The 18,421-nt window shown below is 37.4% G+C and overlaps 2 protein-coding genes across 2 annotated transcripts; both read right to left on the reverse strand.

The window, feature by feature from the left end:
- Positions 1–345: 345 nt before the first annotated feature.
- Positions 346–2,732, reverse strand: LOC133815158 (uncharacterized). Its single transcript, XM_062248028.1, has 3 exons — positions 2,355–2,732; positions 648–2,252; positions 346–375 (listed from the first exon to the last, which is right to left on the reverse strand). Exons 1-3 carry the CDS (start codon positions 2,730–2,732, stop codon positions 346–348), a joined length of 2,013 nt encoding a protein of 670 aa, XP_062104012.1.
- Positions 2,733–4,916: 2,184 nt separating this feature from the next.
- On the reverse strand, positions 4,917–6,050 carry LOC133815159 (uncharacterized). Its single transcript, XM_062248029.1, has one exon. The coding sequence runs from the start codon at positions 6,048–6,050 to the stop codon at positions 4,917–4,919; it is 1,134 nt and encodes a 377-aa protein (XP_062104013.1).
- Positions 6,051–18,421: the final 12,371 nt, after the last annotated feature.

Below are 18,421 nucleotides of genomic sequence, written 5' to 3' on the forward strand. Positions count from 1 at the left end.
CAGATTAGAATGCGGTACAAAATCCAGTGGAGCGTGCACGCAGAAGCGGTAGGATCTTGTACATATGTTGTGTGCAGTGGCCTTGTTGCCATGAACTGTTGAGATTCAGTCTGGTTCCAACGTGCAGGGTGCGCACCTTGCTATTTTTTATCATCGCTTTTTGTTTATTGAAGCGTAGGCATGTGTTTTGAGGTGCAAGTCATGCGGTGTATTTGGTGGCGATTTGATGCATTGGATGACTGTTTATTTATAGCCATTGTGGTAGGTGGTTTTTGAGTACACGTGATTAAAATTACAAAGTTAGGTGAGGATATAATTGAGGAACCCCCTTGAGAAAAAGGTGAATTACCACGTGTCGGACTTAGTGTAATGTGGCTGAAAATAACGGCAAAGAATTGAATACATAAGAGAAATTTAAAAGCACGTGAAAAAATGGAAAGTTGTTGTATTACTTTTTGAATTGCACAGTACAGCTATTAGCAATAGTATTGCTTTAAAGACATTGAATTCCAAGTACGGGGTACGATTTTCCCACTACGTACATTCTTTAGAGTGTAAGACCCTCTGCCTAATACTTTGATGATTTGGAAAGGCCCTTCCCAGTTAGGCTCTAGCTTCTTTTTGTTGCCAGTGGCCTTACGCAGAACCCAATCTCCCTCTTGAAATGTGCGTAATTGGACCCTTTTGTTGTAGTAGCGTTCTGCTACCTTCTGATAATTTTCCAGTCTCATTTGGGCCATTGTACGTGTTTCTTCTAGAAGGTCTAGGTTGTGCAGTAATTGAATGGTGTTCGTTGTTGGATCAGATGCAATCTCTGTCCGAAGTGTAGGCAGACCGACTTCTGTTGGGATGATAGCTTCTGTTCCATAAACCATGGCATAGGGAGACTCCCCCGTGGAGGATCTTTTTGTTGTTCTATAAGCCCATAACACTTTCGGTAGTTCTTCTACCCATGCTCCTTTTTTGTCTTCCAAATTCTTCTTAATGTTGGCAAAGATGACTTTGTTGGAAGCTTCTGCTTGACCATTACCCTGCGGGTAAGTAACAGAGGCGAAGCTTAGCTTGATCTTGTACGTGTCGCATAGTTCTTGTACCTTTGCATTTTGGAATGGAGTGCCGTTGTCGACGACTATCTCCCAGGGTATTCCAAATTGACATATAATATGTTTCCAGATGAAGGACATAGTGTCTGTTTTGTTGACCGTGACGTACGCCTCTGCCACAACCCATTTTGTGAAGTAATCAGTGGCTACAAGAGCATATCGTTTTCCACCAACGACCTTAGGAAGTTCACCTACTACATCCATTCCCCATTTTGCAAAAGGCCAAGGTGCAACAATGGAGTGTAGGGTTTGAGCAGGTTGATGGATGGTGGGTGCAAATCGTTGGCATTTGTCACATTTCTTAGCATAATCTCGTGCCTCTGTCATCATGTACGGCCAGTAATATCCTGCTGTAAGCGCTTTGTGTGCCAAGCTTCGTCCCCCTGTGTGATTTCCGCATGCCCCCTCATGTATTTCTTCTAACAATTTTTTAGCTTCTGATGGGCACAAACATCGCAGATACGGGCCATTGAAGGATTTTCGGTACAACGTGCCATGGATCATGGAATAGCGTTGTGCCCGAAGGCGCAGAAGTTTTGCATCTTTCGGATTAGGTGGGAGCTCGGAGGTGGTCAAGTACTTGATGATCGGATCTATCCAGCATTCGGGTTCGGATGAGGTGGAACAGACTTCCTTATCTTTGCTTGATCGGCTAAAAGATATGGAGGATTGGCGTGTGCACGCTCCCGCAGAAGCTAATTTGGCAAGGGCATCGGCCTTCTGATTTTTCTCCCGAGGTACTTGTGTGAGGTCGAACTGGCGAAAATGCGACCGTAAAATGGTTGCCTTCTGTAGGAGGCTAGCCAGATGGGGTGCTTTGGTATCGAAATTCCCAGCCACTTGTTCTATCATAAGCTGCGAGTCGCCTCTGACGTTTAGACGCTGGATTCCCATTTCGCGTGCGAGTTCCAAACCATAGATCAGTGCCTCATATTCTGCTTCATTGTTCGTCGTGGGTTGCTCTAAACGAATGGCTTCTTCGATCTTTAGGCCCGAGGGAGCTTCTAATACGACGCCAATACCAGCCCCTTGGGAATTGGATGCTCCGTCAGTGTGCATTGTCCACAACCATTGATCTTCTGATTCTAGTAATTCTGGCAAGGCATCAGGAGTGAACGACTGAATTTCAACCAGGAAGTCAGCGAGTACCTGCCCCTTTTTAGCTTTTCGCGGTAAAAACTGAATATCTTATGTCCCAAGCTCTATGGCCCATTTAGATAACCTTCCAGAAAGGTCGGGCTTGCTCAGCACCTGCTTTAATGGATAGTCCGTATATACGATGATTGTGTGGCTTTCAAAGTATTGTCGTAACTTCTTTTTGGCCGTGAGGAGTGCGAGTGCCAATTTTTCCATCATGCTGTATCGGGTTTCAGCATCTAACAACATCTTGCTGCAGTAGAACACTGGCCTCTGACGATTGGCTTCTTCTCGAAAAAGAACGGAACTTACAGCGAATTTTGAGACAGACAAATATAAGAATAAATCTTCATCAGCAATAGGTGAACTCAATATAGGAGGAGAGCTCAAGTAAGTCTTCAATTCTTCCAATGCTTTTTGCTGTTCTGGTCCCCAGGAGGTGTTGGTGGACTTCTTTATGCACTGCAAGAAGGGCTGGCAGCGGTCGGACATTCATGATATGAATCGACTTAATGCTACTATCTTGCCGGCTAGAGCCTGTATGTCTCTGATGGTTCGGGGTTTCTTAATTTCTGAGAGGGACGCAATCTGAGTTGGGTTCGCCTCGATGCCCCTCTGACTGACGATGTATCCCAAGAACTGTCCGGAGGATACCCCGAAGACACATTTTGTGGGGTTTAACTTCATTTTATAGGCATCAAGGATGTCGAAACATTCCGTCAAGTCGTCTATATGTGAAGAGCTTTGTTTGGACTTGACGACCATATCGTCAATATAAACCTCCATATTTCTCCCGAGCAATGGGGAAAATATCTTGTGCATTAACCTCTGATATGTCGCGCCTGCATTCTTTAGACCGAATGGCATAACTTTGTAGCAGTATAAACCATCTTCTGTTACGAATGCTGTATGAATCCTATCCTCTGATTTCATGGGGATCTGATTGTAGCCAGAGTAGGCATCGAGGAAGCTCATTCTTTCATATCCTGCCGTGGCGTCTATCATCTGATCGATTTTTGGTAGAGGGTAGCTATCTTTGGGACAGGCTTTGTTTAGATTTGTGTAGTCTATACATACTCTCTTTTTCCCATTCTTCTTTGGGACCACGACGGGGTTGGCAAGCCAACTGGGGTATAAACATTCTTCGATTGCCCCCGTGCTCAGGAGCCGTTGGACTTCCTCTTGTATGACTCGATTGACCTCTGGAGCGAATCTCCTCTGCTTCTGCTTGACGGGTGGGAAGTAGGTGGAGATATTCAAGCTGTGGCTCATAACAGAAGGGTCTATTCCGGGTATGTCGTGTGGCGTCCAGGCAAAAGTTCTCATTCTGGTTTGGAGAAACCGTACGAGGGTCTGCCTCTCATCTTGTGAGAGCTTGGCACTGACCAGGACTGCTTTTGAAGGGTTGGCGTCATCCAGAACCACTTGTTCTAAGGTATCTAGCATAACTTGGGGCTTTTCTTGGTCTTCTGCTAGATTGATTCCTTTTAGGCACGCGGGTAGGTACTGCTGTAATTGCTATTTGTCAGGAGAGTCCTCATGGGAGGCTGAGGCAGAGCTACTTATTTCTTTTAAGGTAAGGAAGCACTTTTTGGCTTGCTTCTGGCAGCCTTTGATATCGACGGTGTATCGGCCATTGAGCGATTGGCATCGCATCACCTGATGTAGAGTGGAGACTACCCCTCGCATTCGGTGGATCCAACCCCTCCCCATGATGGCGTTGTAGCTCGTGGCGGAGTCTATAATAAGGAAGTCTACTGGCAAGGTGCGTTCTGCAGCTACCACAGTTAACCGAACGACACCCTTTGGATAGACTCTCTGGCTGTTGAAACCCAAAACGGGCATGGTGGAGGGTCGGATCTGATTCTCCTCTAGTCCCATTTTCTGGTAGGCTTCCCAGAAGAGGATGTCGACCCCACTGCCCCCATCGATCAGAACTCTGCCCAGCTGGCAGTGGTCAACTTGTAAGGAAATGACGAGTGGATCGTCATGAGGCAGGTGGACGCCCTTCAGGTCTTCGTTAGTGAAGGTAATAGCAGAGGCTGTGTAGCTTCTTTCTTCTGAAGTGACGAGATTGACCACGTGGCCTAATGATTTGTACCGCTTCACTCGTTCTTCCATCCTTTTATGGATTTTAATTGCATGGTCTTGATTATCGGTGGATTCTACGATTCCGTGGATCATAGGGACTTGTTTAAGAGGCTCCAGGGTGCTGTCAGAGGCTGTGTGTACGGGGTCTGACGCCTGCGGAGTGGGGGCAGAAGCTGTGTTCTGCCGCGAGGCGCCTGGTCTGTCTGTCTCCTTGATGTATTGGGTAAGCCGCCCACTCCTCATGAGGGCTTGGATCTGATTGTTCAGATTGTGGCATTCAGCGATCGTATGACCGTGATCTTTGTGGAAGAGACAGTATTTGCTTTTATCCCTTCTGTCAGATGGAGTGTTAATTTTGTAGGGCTCTCGCCAGATAGGCCTATCTTTATTCTCTTCATAAATGACTTCTTGCGGGACGGTGTAATCGAAGGATGGGTACCGCGATGGCTGACGATCTTGCCTAGGCCTTTTGCCTTAGTTCGTATGATCCGTTTGGTTCCGCTTCCTCTTGTCATCCCTGACAGGTGGTGGAGGGTTATTCGCTGGGGGAGCAGAGATAAGTGCAGTCTTCTTCTGCGCGCGCTCTCAAAATTCTAATACTCTGAAGACGCCCTCGGCTCGGGTCTGTACGTCTGCCATATCATATGGTGGTGTCATAGTGAGATTCTCATGCAAGAGTGACCCCACTTGCAAGCTCTTGACGAAGAGATTTGCTGCGGTGAGTGGGTCGACGTCGTGGATTTGATGCACGAGGTCAATGAAACGCTGTAAGTATGCCTTTGGGTGTTCATTCTCCCCTTGTTCGATTCGATAGAGATCGGCCATTGTTCTGGGAGCCTCTCGGTTCGCGCTGTACTGCTGTAAGAAGGATCGTCGGAGATCACTAAAGCTGTTGAGTGATCCGGCTTTTAATTGTCGGAACCATAGGAGAGCCGGCCCGGAGAAAGTCGTGGAAAAGACTTTGCATTGTATGGCTTCGTTATTAGCTTCTAACGCCATCTTCTGTTGAAATTTAAATAGGTGGTTTAATGGGTCTCCCTTTCCATTGAATGCAGGCAGGGAAGGGATGGCGAAGTCCCGAGGTTTTGGCTCATTCAGAATCCATTCCGAAAAAGGCGATTTTTCAGTGGTTCTTGATACAAGATCCAGATGTTCGGTGGCGTAGGCGGATCGTCCATCTGTGAACTTCTGCATCATTTCCCTCATCATGTCTTGTTTCCAACTGTCCAAGAAACAGATCGAGGGAACACAACCTTCTGAGGGAGAATCGTGTGCGACATGAGGTATGGTGCGTTGAGGTCGGACGTCTGTTGTTGGCTGAGCGGGTCCAGTAGGTTCTGCTTCGGCCCGCCCATGCGCGCCAGAGGTTGGGGCTTGTTGCCCGTCGGTCCCAGAGGATGGGGGGATGGCTTGGGACTGCCCGTTACCTGGGTTCGTGTTGTGAGGTGGGGAATTGACACGGTCGACTAGAACGTCAGATCTGTCGGAATCAAGATTCTCACGGGCTTGGGTGTTGCGAGTCGTGTCAGTGGACCTGCGGAGCTCAGCAATCTCTGCTTCGAGCCTGGCTTGGGCTTCGGTTAATGTCTTGATTGCCTCGTCGGATCGCTGCTGGCTTGCTTCCAGTAGACGACACATTCTCTCGATCTGGTCGCTCATGTCTGCCGGAGGGACGTTCTGTACAACCGGGCCCGAAACTCCGTTGCCTTTGGGTGGCATGACTTCTGAATTTGCAGTGGATCTTGATTTCTTGGTTCGACGACGTGGCTAAGGCCGAAACGTTTATCGATTCCCACAGACGGCGCCAATTGTTGTGGCAACAATTTGTCTTTTTGTAAATGGAAGTAAAGATCCGACAAGGTTTTGACGTCCTGCTTCTTTTCCGGTGATGAAACCTGTCTCGGACTCGTCGGGATTTCCTGCAAGAAAGACACTCCGATGCCTAAGTCAGTTACGAATTCGATCCCTCTTTCCTTCTTAAAATCTCATATTTATAGGATATAGTATACCCAACAGTTAGTTGGTTCAGTTAGGTCCTGAAAAGGAGGGAGGAGAATAACTGAATTTCCCTCCAAAAATACCAACTTTTAAAATGTCTCGCTCAAAGGTCAGAGGCGCGGACAGCCTCTGACCTACAGCTTCTGCCTTCGGAATATCCCTTTGTCTAAACGCTCCGCTTTGAATATCTGATAAATGAGGCAAGTATTTCCGGGCAGAACATTTTGGGCCCAACAGTAGGTTTACTAGCAACCCAAGTATCAAGCATTAGAAGGCTATTGAGAGGATTCTATGGTATCTTAAATATACCAAAAAAACATAGTCTACACTATTCAAATTTTTCTAGGATACTTGAAGGATATTTCAATGCTATTTGGATATCGGGAGTGGGAGACAATCTCTCCACCACTGGTTGGGTGTTTACTCTTGGAGGAGGTGCCATTTATTGGAGTTCCAAGAAACAAACATGTCTATTGCACTCAACCATGGAATCAAATTTTATAGCTCTAGAAGCAACCGACAAAGAGGTTAAGTTGCTTAGGGATCTCAAGTTGGACATCCTTTTTATCGTGAATATGGTATCGACGACCTCGATACATTGTGATAGTCAAACTACTCTTGCTAGAGGATATAATAATAAGTATAATGGGAAGTCTAGACATACAAGCCTAAGACATGAATATGTGATACAATTGATTCAAGATGGAATGATATCTATTACATATGTTTAGTGAGAACATAGCGAATCCATTTACAAAACTTTTTTTTAGAAGGTTGGTAAATTCTACATCTAGAGGGATGAGACTTAAATTGCGAGAATAAGAGATTCATCAACGATGGAAACCCAACTATAACCTTGTTAATATTAAGGGAAGTAGTTCAATGGGTAAGAAGAAGCAATTTATAAGTGGATAGTTTCAACATTAAAATAATTGTGAGTTCCATCTAGGATGGTTAGTGTTGGTTGCTACCGAGTGAGAGTTAAAACTAAGGTTTTTAATGAAGTTCAGTTGAGTGAAATAAACATCTCTAAACGTAGCAAAGATTCTATAAGAACTTCACCCATGTGAACTTATAGGTGGTGCTGCCTCTCATGGGAGTTGGAGTGTCTCCTTGGAAAGTACATTAAAGGATGAGCTCATGGCCATATTTGTGCTAAGCGAGAAAAGTGAGAAAATGAATGATCAAGTGGATGTGTGTGAGGTATCACTAGTTAATCATAAAGAATACTTGGTTCAAGCTTTTAAGCAACCAATGATTTCGATAAGACTTTGTGGTACTTTCACTAAGGTAAAGTATTTAAAAAAGTAGGGGTAGGATTAGTTAAAATAAAATGTCCAAGTGGTATTACACAAGTCAGGTGTAAATCCCTAAACGATTACACATAGTTAAGATGTGAGATTTGACTTTTTTTGTTGGCATTTAAAAATTGTGTTTTTGGGTCCAAAGTGATAGATTGAGGTGTCTAAGGATGCCCAAAATGTTTGGGAGAATTTGGAAGATTTTAAGGTCACTTTTGAGAAGTTGGACCTGCCCATGTGGCGTTGCATCGCTTAAAACCTTAGGGTTTTGGCAAATCACAGCAGGCGATGCATCACCTGCTAGTGGGTGATGCATCACCTATAGTCAAGCGATGCATCGCCTGACACATCCGTATAGACACTTGTTTTAAGCTTCAAATGATGTGTTCAAAAGCTCTAATCCTATTGGTTAGACTTAATGAAGATGTGTACACTATAAAAGGGTTCTCTTAAAGTATTGATAGACTTGATCACTCTTTCAAATTCTCTCTAACCTCTCTTTCTCTCTAGCTCTCAAGATCATAAGTTTTCTCCAAGAAATTCATGAAGAAAGTGCTTGTCTTTATGAATTTCAAGGCTTATTCAATCCTAATTCCCTTTCCTACTAAACAAAGCCTCAAGCATCCATCCAGGGGTAGGAAATAGAGAATTTGGACAATGATACATCTCATGTATAAGCCTTCATTTTGATGTTCTCCATCAAAGGATTCAAGTGGTGTTCCAATTAGGGTTTGAAGCTTGCAAGAAGAACAAGGAATGTTGTTCTACAACTAGGATTTCTATTTCTCTATCTCAATCTTTTGTTGGACTCTGACAAGTGTTCTTGTGTGTAAATTCTTGTTATTATGGTGGTATCATCACTCTCTCCCAACAATATACACACTAATGAGTTATGTTTTAAAACCACACATAAAAATAATGTAATTATAGCACAAAATGTATTAATATGCAACCTTCAAGTTAAAAGAAACCAAATAATTGTTATTTATCAATAAAAATGTCCCATCTTACTAAAATACGTTTAAAAATATACACTGATTTTTTTATCATTTGAAATTAAATAATTTTGTTTGTGAAAATATTTAGTTAAAAAAATCCTATAAGCCAATATTATTTATTTTTATGTCATACTAACAATGATACAATCTATAATAAAAATACATAAAAAAAAAGTTGATTCGACTCACTTGGTAATATGGGTGCACACGAGTTGGGTTTGATTGTTTAGGTTTGTCGTTCGAGTTGAGGAAATAAGTTATCAAAACTCGTCCGATAGTGTTCAGATTTTTTCGGGTTCGTGTGTCAGATTTCAGAACAAAAAAGTTCATTTTTACCACTTTTAAATACTTTCTTTAGAAATACTAAACTAACCATTTTCATTCTTCTCCATTTCAAATTATAACATACCACTATTTGTTACACACAATATAACACCAATTTAAATACTTTCTTTACAAATACTGAACAAACTATTTTCAGTCTTCTCCATTTCAAATTAGAACATACCACTATTTGTTACACATAATATCACACCAATCACTACATTTGAATAGAAATATTCATTACAACCCATCAAATAATGCCCGAAAAAATGAAATGGAAATATACTTTATAGTTCAACTATTAAACATATTTGAATTTTTTTTCTTCTTTTAAACATGGTCATGGTTGTGTGTGTGTGTGACTGAGAAAAGAGAGAGACAGAGAGAGGTGAGAGTCTTTGAGATTGGGAGGGTGTGTAGTTGAGTCTTGTTCATTAGTGGGGGATGGAGTAAGAAGGTTGTGAATGAAAGAGAGAGGTCGTTCCCATGAGTGAGGAGGGGAGAGGCTCGAACTTGAAGTTGAAGGACATGGCAAGAGAAGAAGGGGATATCTACTACGTATGATGATGAAGAACATGAAACATTGCTAGAGAAGAAAGTGACTAAGATGAGATAAAGAAAGAGAGAGAAAATGATGGGTTATGACAATGGTGTTTAGATTAGGGTTTCTTCCACTAACTTATTCAATATATAATTATATACATACATATATTTTACTTATTTTAATAAAAATTATGGGTTTCAAGGCATGCATCCGAGCTCGATTTGAATTGGTTTGTTAAGTTTGAAATCATTGTCAGGTTGGTAGAATGTGCGCTTGTTGGCGGCGGGTCCATTGGTGCAGATTAGGCTAGGTTTCAAGTTTGGTTTCCAGACCTACCTGGTAACCTAAAACAACATATGTTGTATTTAATTCAAGTCAAACATTAATTATATCATTTCTTGCTTTTACAATTAATAGTTAAAGTCCATTTGTTGGGTTGGTATTATGTCATCTTAAAGATTCCAAATGCAACCAATTTCCATCTCCTCTTTTCTCTTTTAAAACCCTAGATTTTTCTTTCTTTTCCTCTCGGCCGAACCGCTGCCTATGTGTGTTGGAAATGGTTTTCCAATGTGCACAGCGGAAGCTTAATAGGTGGGCCCCTGAGATTACAATTTTTTTATTTAAAACACATCTAAATAATGGATCCATTAATATACATACAATAATCATAAACACATAGAAGAATAAGAACATATCAGTTGAAGATTTATCAAGTGTCATTGCTATCTTTTAGTATTTATAAATGAACATCCAATCCAAAAGCTTTCTGACAAGAACTCAAACTACGATCTTCCGAACTGTTCCTTACACTTCAAGATGTGTGTAGGAACGTGGATAAACAATGAGACTATTTGTGATTTGGAAGATGTACTCAACACATGAGATCTTGGAACAAGCTTAGAGAAAATCATACTTTTCATAGAGAGAATATAATACAATATATTTTCGTCTTTGTAAATGAGATCTGGATATCGTGAAAATATATCGGATCTGGAATCAATAATATCTATATATATTTATATATGGAAGACTTCTCAATGGTTACTACCCATAGATGGGTACTAAAAATTATGATGATTTGATAACATAGTGACTTGGTATAGCAAGTCACCAACAGGTAAATATTTTTTTTTCTACATTAATTTCAAATTTAATTATTTTTCTTTTGCCATAATTGATGTTGTGTCCAACCAATGAGAGACACTAGCTATATTTAAAAATTTACATGTATTTGAAAAATAAAAAGTTTACAATATTATATTTTCATAATAAATACATTTTTTTCATCAGGTAAACCTCCCAAAATTTTGAAATATTAAAATTTATTTTTAGAAATATTAATTAATAACTATAAATATGGATCACTGATCTTAATCCAATGGTTAATATTGAAGTAACTATCCATGGGTAGTAAAATAATAATCAAATGTATTAAATCAAATTCAAATGTTTATTTTTAATAAAATAATAATTATATAAAAAAAAGTCAAGACCGAGTCTTATAGTTAGTGTTACACGTGTTACACTAAATATCTAGGTAACCACTTTTAATTATTTATTATTTAAAAATAATACCAACATTATATTTGAACAACTTATTTATTCAAACTGATTTTCTTTAGGAAAGTATCTAGGTAACTGATAACCAAATTAATTATCAGTCTTCTTTTTTTAATTAATTATCTTCAATAATTAATTATTTGAATAAATATTTAATCCTAATCCAAATCAAATTTGAACTACCAGACTAATATCTTACTTTTAAAAATACTTAATTAATTCAAAATTAATTATTTTCTATTTCTTTTATTTTATAATTTGAAAAATTAAATTATTTATTAAGTTTGAAAACTAATAAATTAACCTTAATCATCACATAATTAAATATTTTTTCCAAAGAACAATTTTCTTAGAGTTTTGATAGACTTGATCACTCTTTCAAATATCTCTCTAACCTCTTTTTCTCTCTTGTTGTCAAGATCTTAAGTTTTCTCCAAGAAATTCATAAAGAAAGTTTCTGTCTTTGTAAATTTCATGGCTTGTTCAATCTCAATTCCATTTCCTACTAGAGAAAGGCATCAAACATTCATCAGGGGCTAGGAAATGAAGAATTTGGACAATGATACATCTCATGTATAAGCCTTGGTTTTGATTCTCATCAACAAATTGATTCAAGTGGTGTTCTACCTAGGATTTGAAGCTTGCAATAATATCCAAGAGTTTGTTCTACAACTAGGGTTTCTTCATTCTATCATAATCTTTTATTGGACTCTGTCAAGGATAATTGTGTGTAGATTCTTATTATTGTGGTGGTCTAATCTCACTCTCTTCCAACATGTTCCACACAATTTTATTCCGGTTTCAACTCTTACCTTGAACAGTGTTGTTAGAACCCATTAGGAGACCGGTGGACCTATAACTCTAAGCTCTAATAAATTTAGATTATTAAATAAAACTCTTAAATATAATAACATTATTTATTAATCTCAATATTATTCTACTAAAAATATGAGACTCCATTCTTACAATTATAGACAATTTATTTATTGAATACTTTGTTATAAAGTGTCCATTGATTTAATCATTGCATACAATTCAATCTTCTATTAATGATTCATAATTAAAGTCATGATAGTTTAACATTCACCTCTTTAATCATCTCTTTATCCTTAAGTACCATTAATCTTACTAATGAATAGTTAATTCATAAATTGATTTATGAATTTGAGCTCTATAACAATCAATCCCAAAGATTAACCCTTAAGGGAACCATTATTCAATTTCTAAAAGATTAAGGCATAGATTTCATATATGTATATCATGTCCCCACCCATTTACATTAACGAGCTCCCAAAATAAAAAAATTTAGCTGATCATTCTGATAGACCCTAGCGAGTGAATTAAATGACTCATATAACATAAACAAGAGTTCATAACAACTTCATGATTCAAATTGATATGTATGTAATCATCGGTTGACATGTTTAATTAATTATGTATTAAAAAATAGTATTTACTAAAGTATTAAAAACATGTCAGATCCAGTTATGTATAATCTCATTATACAAAGCACTTCCATTAAGATCTCCTACTACATTGGTGATCTGGATCTAGATCACATGTATTCATAATACTAGTGAAACATACTAATAATATTTAATCTAAAGATTCATTAACTTTATTTTATTGTGAACTATTTAAATTCATTCCGTAAAATCTTAATCTTCTCGTACCAATACAAAATTGTAGTCGCATTAATGAATTTAAAAAGTTTATGATATATACATATTATTATTCAAACAATAATATAAAACAATAAATATATGAAAATTTTTATTTACTTTATTTATTTCATAACAAACAATGTCCATTACTTATGCTTTAAGGACACTATTCCTAATAGCGTGACCATGTGTCGATGTGGCTTCGACCGAGGGGGAACTTTTTTGTTTGCAAGTTAGAAGCTTTGGTATCTCGTGGTCTTGACATTTTTTTCCTTCTTGTTCTAGAAATTTTTCTCTCTTATGGTGGCGCTTAGGTCCCTTTTTATTCTCGTCCTTTGGATTTGAAATTCAACTTTGTTGGTCACCGGCAGCTACGTGCTCTTGCCATGGGGTTGATGGTGGGTTTCCAAGGTGTCATCTAGTGGTGGTGCTCTCTTGGTTATGTTCTTTCGGGTCCATATGTAACGCTCTACTAATCTAGGACCATTACATTGTGTGTTTAAAATAATGTTTAACTCGTTAAGTGAGTCATTTGGACTCAAAAGTGTAATTAAAATTAAATAACGATTTAGGTACAAAAAAATTTGGTTAAAAATGTATAAATTTTTCATTAAAACTTTAAATATTTACAAGGGATCACAAAAAGGTTTATCAAAATACAATTACATTCAGGATACATAAAATAGTCGGCCTAAGCGACAAAATTGGAATTTATACTCTAAGTCCAACAAAACACCTCGACCGTGGCGGCCGAGCAGGGCAACACATGTAAGCGCCGCTCTAAAGCCCTCAAACTCATGGTTGGTCGACCTTTCCCTTGCCCTCCTGAACCATAGAGCACCCGTGAGCAAACGCCCAGCAAGAAAATTTCCACAAGACACACATAATAAACACAACATGTATGTATAACAATTCATATGATTGATAAATCACATCACCTATATGTCAGTCATATAAACAAAAATTCGCATAACCCAAAATTCAGTCATTTATATTCAATAACCATATAGACACTCCACCAACCATACCAAGCAATTTTCATCACCAAGTATCATATGTACGGTCAATGCCTAGTAAAGTGTGTCTCTCATCACTAGGCTTACGGTAATAACCACATATTTATCATGCAAAGTGCGTCTCCTAGTACTAAGCTTGCGACAATAACCGCATACTTATAATCCAATCAGTCACTAATAAGCATACTAAACAAGTATACATTCAGGATACACAATCCTAGCTCATTTCGCTATTATATGACTATAACCCTTTCTAGATACAATAGGACCAGCGCCCGATCTACGTGAAAAATCCAACTTTTCTTACCTCAAGTCCTGTGCTGTAAACAGAATGATCTCAAGTGCGATCTTTTCCCGAGCCTTGCGGAAACCCTAATCACAACATAAATGGTATACTTATTAAGAACTAAGTCTGAAAAATGGGTTCCAGGACTAATCCCTAGCTCTTGGGACCTCCAATTCCATCAATCTGGGTGATAAAATCATCCCCCCAGAGCCCCCGAGCCTTATTCCCAAACTTAAACAAAATTGCACCATAAAACTATGTTGGTGTCGACCCCCTAGCGCCACGGTGAGCAGAAAGAAATAATTCGCCCAAATATGGCTTGATGTCGCCGCGGCGCTGGCCCCTTGGCGTTGCAGCGTAAACCCATAATTTCTGGGTGTTCTTCCCAAAACTTCCAACCCCTGCATTTCAGACCTAAACTCTTGATTCCAAACAGTTAGCTGGACAAATTTTGTCAACAATTTAACCCCCAAATAAGTAATATAACATATATACAACATCTCTATGCCATCAAAATACCAAAATCAAAAACTTACCGTTTGAAGGTTCTAAGCTTTAAAACCTTGCTTCAAAATCCGAAAATCACATCTTAATTCACAGAACCCAGCAACAAAAATCAAATTTTAAAGCAACCGAAATCTTGTTTCTAACCTCAATTCACCTATCTAGGCAACCTAATCATACCAACTCAGGATTACACCCCCAAATTCCCAAACCTTATCAAGAACACTACTACAGTACAAGTTCAAAGAGTTACCTCCAATATTTCGTAAATCCCAGTTGAATTCTAGCCTTGGCAACTCTTAGGTCCTCTCATTGCTACTTAATTCTTTCTCAAATCCTCAAATTACCAAAGGCTTGCTCCTAGCTCCAGCTTTGAGGAAAATATGATTAAACTCTTGAGGAAGGAACTAAAGGAATTCTTTGAAGAAGAAAGAGAGAGTATGTGGATGATCAACCCAGAAAATCTGAGTATTTGGGCTCTTTGATATATCTCTAAAGTGAAAAGATCATTTTGCCCCTAGCCTTAACTTATCCTCAAAACTAAGCATAAGGGCATTTTGGTCATTTCGTCTAAATTCCCACTAGACCTCAAATTTCACCACTAATTCCCAATTTAATCCAGTAATCTTTGAAATACCAACATTTTCCCCAAAAGATTTTCACATTCCAATAATTCCCAAAATATGCAAAATTACCAAAATACCATTGGCTCACCCCGAACCGAGTATTTATCCCTGTTGTGACTTTTTTGCTTAATTGCTCAAAATGACCCACTCATTCTGAATATCACAAATATATTCATATGATAATATGGTCTCAAGCACATAGCACATAAGAATACAAATATACCATACATGGGTCAAAATTACGAAAATGTCAATTTTTAACAAAAGATGGTCTTTAAACATATTTAATACACATAATCATGCACACTCAATTAAATAAGCATATAAATCACATAAATAATTTAATTCACACATAATTACCTCATGTGCCCTCCCAACACGCTAATCAATGCATTTAATTCTATTAGAAGTGTTGGGATGTTACATCATATGCACGTGGTGGCTAGATGGTCGTATTTGGCTTCCCTCAATGTTGCTTGAGGGTCCATTTGGTCAATTGAAGGAAGGCCTGAGTAGTGTTGATGTGTTTTCCTACTTGCTTGTTTTAGATCCTTTAGTTTTTTTGGTTATATATATATTTTATTTTTGTGGAAGTTAGTTCAGTTAGATAGTAACTTGCCACTTCAACAACTCAATTAACCTTTCCAATTTGAACATTTTACAGTTTATACGACTGTTAGCTCACTTGTATATAAGGCTATTGCCTTTTACTCTCAGATGTTGAGACATTCCAGTTTATTCTTTCAATTGTAAATTCTTCTCTTACTAGATTTTGTGTTCATTCTTCAAGAACCAAAATTCTTTGTTTGTAAGGAGTTTTTTTATCTCCATTGTCTGTAACCGAGACTTTATTATTGAGCTAAGTGGCTAATAAAGACTGCAAGCCTAAAAGGTTGTTCCCCCATAGAGTAGACAAGAGATTCATCATCTCTTGATTGAATAACATAATAATTTTGTGAGTTGTGTTTACTTTGCTATTGTTTTATCATTTCTCATTTTGATGTTTGTGATCAGATATTGCGCTTAGTTACTTAGTTACTTGTTTGTTCTTGTTTTGTGTGGTTTGATCACAACAATTTTTGTATTGTTTAGGTTTTATATTTAATATTCGTCTAATAATGATGTTTATCACTCTTATCCTTTGTTTGATATTTGCCTTTAGTCTTAGTTTTGGTTAGGGTATGTATTTTCATATTAGATTTGTATTTGGGGCCTCTCACCTCTTCAACGACTTAGCTAATCTATTCTGGGTCATCTCTTTATGAGATTTATAATTACTCTTTAAGCTTTTTTGACATGTATCATACTTTGTCCATTTAACTTGGTTGTTACAAATAATATTTCTGAGTACGACGTCAATAAACATGAAATTGATAACATAATAATAATAAAATATTGATGTAGTTTTAAAAATTATTGGATGAAAAACAAGCATAAACAATGTATAGGATACTACAAAATGTATCCGGCTCAAGATTAAGGTTAGACAATTCATTTACATATATAATAAAAGATAACATTAATTTTGTATAACTCAAGTGGAGCTTCTAATCCGAAAATTTAAGAATTGAGATTAATTTGTAATTGTATGTAATTATACTTAATAATGTTAACACTTGTAAATGAGAACAAATATTGAAAGTTCTTATATTCCTCAACAAGGAATCAAGACTCCAATTTTATTAGAATAATTAAGTTCATTATTATATATTAAAAAAATAAGGATAACATATCAAAATAGATATGAATATTAATTATATTATGAAGTAAGAATTCAAATTATCCTCGTAATAAAACTAAGAATTTCAATCGACGTTCAAATACAAATTTTTCCACCCATCACTCTAAGGTGGGGTAGTAGGCGACTTGGGACTCTTACCTAAGGTCCGGTTCAAACCCCATAATGTATTGTGTATATTATTGTCTATTACATATTGTGTGTCTGATATTGGATTGTATTTCTTAGCTCTTTCTGTGGTGTTGTTTTTGGTTCCCCTTGTTGTAGGTTTTTCGACATTTTTTCTTCATAGATGTGCTAAAGAATGTGATCTGTAGTCCTCTAAAGTATCTTTATAGGTAGGTCGTATTCGGCTTAGGAATTACTATTGTAAAGTTGGAGCTTGTTATAGTATGTTGTGTAGTATATTATAATATATCTGATAACATGAAATGATGTAAAAAAAATGTACAAAATTTTCCAATAGATTATAAAATTTTGTTCCAAATTTCCGTCATATTCTTTATAATCACTATTGAAACAAATTAAAGTTTTATAGCTTTACTTTGAAGTTTGGTTTTTTATTTACTCTGCTTATCCCATACTGTTTATGACCAATAGCGCGGGACAAGGAGAATCCTTCTTTCTCTTTTTCCTCTTCGTTGTATTTTTCACGTGTGCCTCTCAGTTAATTTATTCTATTCATGAGTCATTTTAAAATCCAAGCCCATGTGAGACTTAATTTGTCTTCATTAATGATTAAAATTCTTTGCATTAGTAGTGCGAATTACAAAGCCAATAATGTAAAATAGTTCATGTGATATATCATATTATTGGGCATCTATATGTGATTGAGATAAGCCAATAATACAATAAATATATGGGCATATATCGCATCAAATAAAATTGAATTAAATAGAAAATATATTCACTAAATTAAAGTCTTGGAAAACAAAATTCCCCACGTATTCTCACGATGCCAAGCACGAGGGGAATTATTAGAGGTCAAGTATATGTATTAAAATTTTCTTTCAACTTATAATATACATAAATATATATATCTATTCTACTAGAAAATATAACCGTAGGAAATGCTGATTTTTTTTAAATAACTAAAAGATATATATTTTTTAAATTTTTTGGGAAGATTGTGCGGTGAGGAGTTTTTTCACTTTACTCATACAACACGTTCTTTATATGAACATGTGTGGGCGCAACTTTACCCCAATTTTTTTATGATTGTATTCATTGTATAACGAATAATTAAAGTACCGAAAACAAAGTTCAAACAGTTTGTTGTACGCGTATTTTTATTTATATATTATTATTATCTTACACTATACATGGTTTTTTTAGAGAAAATATTATTTTGGCCCTTATGTTTTTCTCGAATACGTGATCAGCCTCTATGTTTTGTTAAATGACAATTCAAACCCTGTGTTTTACAAAATGGATCAAAATAGTAACCTATACCCAATTTTCGTTAAAATATTTTCAATTATAAGATCAATTCTTAAGTTGTTGGAGATGAGATTGGTTCACAGTAGCG

This window comes from Humulus lupulus, chromosome 2 (assembly GCF_963169125.1).
Source record: "Humulus lupulus chromosome 2, drHumLupu1.1, whole genome shotgun sequence".
Lineage (NCBI taxonomy): Eukaryota > Viridiplantae > Streptophyta > Magnoliopsida > Rosales > Cannabaceae > Humulus > Humulus lupulus.

Coding starts and splice junctions, on each gene's coding strand:
- LOC133815158 (XM_062248028.1), bottom strand. CDS start 2,732: ATGTCCGACCGCTGCCAGCCCTTCTTGCAGTGCATAAAGAAGTCCACC. Junction 2,253..2,354: donor CGGACTATCCATTAAAGCAG/GTGCTGAGCAAG, acceptor AAAAAGGGGCAG/GTACTCGCTGACTTCCTGGT. Junction 376..647: donor CATTTCAAGAGGGAGATTGG/GTTCTGCGTAAG, acceptor CGTTATTTTCAG/CCACATTACACTAAGTCCGA.
- LOC133815159 (XM_062248029.1), bottom strand. CDS start 6,050: ATGCCACCCAAAGGCAACGGAGTTTCGGGCCCGGTTGTACAGAACGTC.